The sequence below is a fragment of the Salvelinus sp. IW2-2015 genome, linkage group LG7, assembly GCF_002910315.2.
Source record: "Salvelinus sp. IW2-2015 linkage group LG7, ASM291031v2, whole genome shotgun sequence".
Classification (NCBI taxonomy): domain Eukaryota; kingdom Metazoa; phylum Chordata; class Actinopteri; order Salmoniformes; family Salmonidae; genus Salvelinus; species Salvelinus sp. IW2-2015.
Genome location: NC_036847.1, coordinates 33,921,342 through 33,925,326, shown reverse-complemented (window position 1 = coordinate 33,925,326; position 3,985 = coordinate 33,921,342). Strand labels below are relative to the sequence as shown.

At 39.0% G+C, this 3,985-nt stretch overlaps 2 protein-coding genes across 2 annotated transcripts; both read left to right on the top strand.

The window, feature by feature from the left end:
- Positions 1–251: 251 nt before the first annotated feature.
- On the top strand, positions 252–1,947 carry LOC111966156 (ecto-ADP-ribosyltransferase 5; the record flags this gene model as incomplete). The annotated part of the gene is made up of 3 exons (XM_023990573.3): positions 252–401; positions 525–607; positions 1,193–1,947. Coding segments are annotated over exons 1-3 (866 nt in total), but the record flags the coding sequence as incomplete, so codon positions are not given.
- Positions 1,948–1,953: 6 nt separating this feature from the next.
- LOC139028060 (NAD(P)(+)--arginine ADP-ribosyltransferase 2-like) lies at positions 1,954–3,454 on the top strand (the record flags this gene model as incomplete). The annotated part of the gene is made up of 1 exon (XM_070444611.1): positions 1,954–3,454. A coding segment is annotated over one exon (597 nt), but the record flags the coding sequence as incomplete, so codon positions are not given.
- Between the last annotated feature and the right edge of the window lie 531 nt (positions 3,455–3,985).

Here is a 3,985-nt window from a genome sequence, read left to right as displayed (position 1 = left end):
TATTATGAACTGGGTGGTTCCACCCTGAATGCTGATTGGCTGACAGCCGAGGAATAGCAGACCGTATACCACGGGTATGACAATGCATTCTTTTTGTACTGCTCTAATTACGTTGTAACCAGTTTATAATAGCAAAAGGCACTTCATGTGATTGTGTCATTGTGTGATGGTGTGTCAATGTATCCTCTTTCTCAAAGCCTCTGTTAGGACACAGTCACCCACAGGGACAACTGTTAACATCCACTTGTATGTGCATACGTGTTTAGGTGTGTCCATTGTGTTGACGTTCTGAACGACAGCAATCCGTCAGTCTTTATCAATGGAAACTAGACTTTGAAGACGCTGTAGATTTRAGGTCAACAWCTACTGCAACATGGGTGGTGGACATCTCTTAATTGATGGTGAGATTTTTTAATAATGTTTTACAATGACAACAGTTTTGTATGTAGCTGTGACTTATTTGTATGTAGAGGCACAATGGAAATGTTTCTCATCCTTTCACTTGGTTTTGTTCTCATCTTTAGACGTGAGGAGCACTGAGAAGAARACAAACACAATCTGTGTCTTGATGTCTATTCTCTGTCTTCACTTTGGACTGGTGAAACAGGTACCTTATTAAGAAAAATGCAACCTCACACTTAATATCTAACTGACCTAGTTTAGTTTATTTACCCTTTATTATAAGAAATTGTCAAATCAGGAAATCAAGTTGAGTAAAYGAAAAGCAAATAAAATATAGTTACATTGTAACATATTTGTTACACGTTCATAGAACTTTACATTTAACACCAGCAGGGTTCATTTATTATTTTAAGTTGAACAAGTACTCATTTTACAGAGACATAAGAAATAAAATAGTGTTCCACGACTGTTTTTTTTCTGACAAGAAAAGAGAGTCCTTAAATGCTATGGGCAGTACCTGTGAATAGGCTTCATGTTGCTTTGACTACGCCCTGAGCTATGCAGAAAAAACTATTGTGGATCATATCTTTGGCATCCTGCTTCAGGACTTCGGCGATGCTATCATTTTGTACTTTCATTTTGCACATTGACTTACTATTGTTTTCATCATATTTGGCCTCACAAACAGGAATCTGCGGCCAATAAGGGATTGGTAAACAATTCATCATCCAAGCAGGTACCTGTTMGGTCTGTATAAAGAGAATGTCACTAAAGAATGTTACTGTTACAGAAGCAGATTTTCCCACTGGACATGACACCTGATTCTGTTGACGACAAATACGATGGCTGCAGAGACRAAGCCTTTAAGAGGGTGGATRGCTACTACCTCCCACATGAGAAAAACACCACCACTAACTTCAGAAGAGCCTGGGACATAGCAGAGAAACATGCATCCAWTCCAAAAGATGGTCTGCAAAAAGTGCATTCCATCGCTATGTATTTGTTCACAAATAACAAACCCCAACCTCCCTCTGAATCCATCTACCTAGACTTCAACGAAGCAGTTAGACGAGGCAGACATGGGTATGGAACGTCATTCCAGTACCATTCCCTGCACTTCTATCTAACTGATGCCATTAAGATTCTCAAACAAAGTCAAACAACATGTAGGACCACCTACTTTAGAACAAACGTAACTTTTGATCAGGATGTTGACAACGAAGAAATGCGCTTTGGTTATTTTGTCTCAAGTTCTTTACGTAAGACCTTATACGATTTTGGAGACACATCCYGCTTTGAGATCAACACATGTTTTGGTGTTAACCTGRCATATTACTCTGCCTATGCAAACGAGGGGGACGTTTTGATTCCTCCCTATGAGGTATTCAAAGTGACCAACGTCCAGACAAAGGCAGCAGTCRGTAACCTGTGGTGTAAAGTCGTCTACACTCTAAAGAGCACTGGGAAATGGAAGAGTGACCTGAATTGTAAAGCAATAGATACAGGCTACTGCTACATAAAGCTATTGACTGTGTTGACAGTCACNTGCAAAAAGTGCATTCCATCGCTATGTATTTGTTCACAAATAACAAACCCCAACCTCCCTCTGAATCCATCTACCTAGACTTCAACGAAGCAGTTAGACGAGGCAGACATGGGTATGGAACGTCATTCCAGTACCATTCCCTGCACTTCTATCTAACTGATGCCATTAAGATTCTCAAACAAAGTCAAACAACATGTAGGACCACCTACTTTAGAACAAACGTAACTTTTGATCAGGATGTTGACAACGAAGAAATGCGCTTTGGTTATTTTGTCTCAAGTTCTTTACGTAAGACCTTATACGATTTTGGAGACACATCCYGCTTTGAGATCAACACATGTTTTGGTGTTAACCTGRCATATTACTCTGCCTATGCAAACGAGGGGGACGTTTTGATTCCTCCCTATGAGGTATTCAAAGTGACCAACGTCCAGACAAAGGCAGCAGTCRGTAACCTGTGGTGTAAAGTCGTCTACACTCTAAAGAGCACTGGGAAATGGAAGAGTGACCTGAATTGTAAAGCAATAGATACAGGCTACTGCTACATAAAGCTATTGACTGTGTTGACAGTCACAATAGTGTTCATATATTTACAACACTGAATCAGACTGCACAGATAGCAGCTCTGTAGAGAGGATTATTTAGAATGAAAGAATATAGTCATCAAATCAARGAAATSTAATATACACAACAACTRAAATATTGTATTAAAGAAATGTAATATACACAACAACTAAAATATTTWATTCAAGTWATGTGAATAAAKRATAGTTAATAAGTGATAAGCAGTAATGGGCAGTAACTACCATCATGGGATATTTATTCATTGTTTTATTCTGTGTTGTTACAGAATTCAAGCCACATGATGCACAGTATATTTAATGTTTTAAAAAAATAACCAAAATTGAAATCTGTGATTATTTTTTACTAATCGAACTGAAACTGAATCAAACTCAAAAGGCACTAATCACTCAGCACTACTAGCTATCATAGAACCAAAGTATATTTTTATCACAACGTTGTCATCCTGACTGGTTGCATCACTACCTGGTACGACAACTGCTCGTACTCTGACCGCAGGGTTTCTACAGAGGGTAGTGCGTACGGCCCAGTACATCACCGGGGTCAAGCTTCCTGCCATCCAGGACCTCTATACCAGGCGGTGTCAGAGGAAGGTCCATAGAATTGTCAAAGACTCCGACCACCCTAGTCATAGATTGTTCTATCTACTACCGCACGGCAAGCAGGACGGGAGCGCCAAGTCTAGGTCCAAGAGGCTTCTATACAGCTTCTACCCCCAGGCCATTAAACTCCTGAACAGCTAATCAAATGGCTACCCTATTTGCATTTACTGCTGATCTTTAATTATTTGTTTCTCTTATCTCTAACTTTTTTATTTTCGATATTTTGTTAAAACTGCATTGTTTGTTAAAGGCTGGTAAGTAAACATTTCATTGTAAGGTCCACCTGTTGTATTCGGTATTGATTTGATTTGATTCAAGATATATTTGAAGTAATCATATATTTTTGTAGATAAAAGATTGGACTCAGTGAATTTGCACATTAATCATATGGCATTACTGTAACGGCTGTCCTCCTCTTCTTCCTCTGAAGAGGTGTAACAAGGATCGGACCAATACGCAGCGCTGGTAGGTGTCCATGTTTTAATATAGAAAACTGAACTATGAACACCAATACAATAAACGTGAACAAACCGAAACAGTCCCGTGTGGCACAAACACTGACACAGGAAACAATCACCCACAAAATACCCAAAGAACATGGCTGCCTAAATATGATTCCCAATCAGAGACAACGATAAACACCTGCCTCTAATTGAGAACCAATCTAGGCAACCATAGACATACATAAACACCTAGAATGAACACAACCCCATAAATCTACAAAAAAAACCTAGACAGTACAAACACCCTAGACGAGACAAATAACACACAAACAACCCTCGTCACACCCTGACCAAAATATATAAAGAATGGTTATAATAGTTTATTAATGGAGGAAACCATTGTGTTTCTT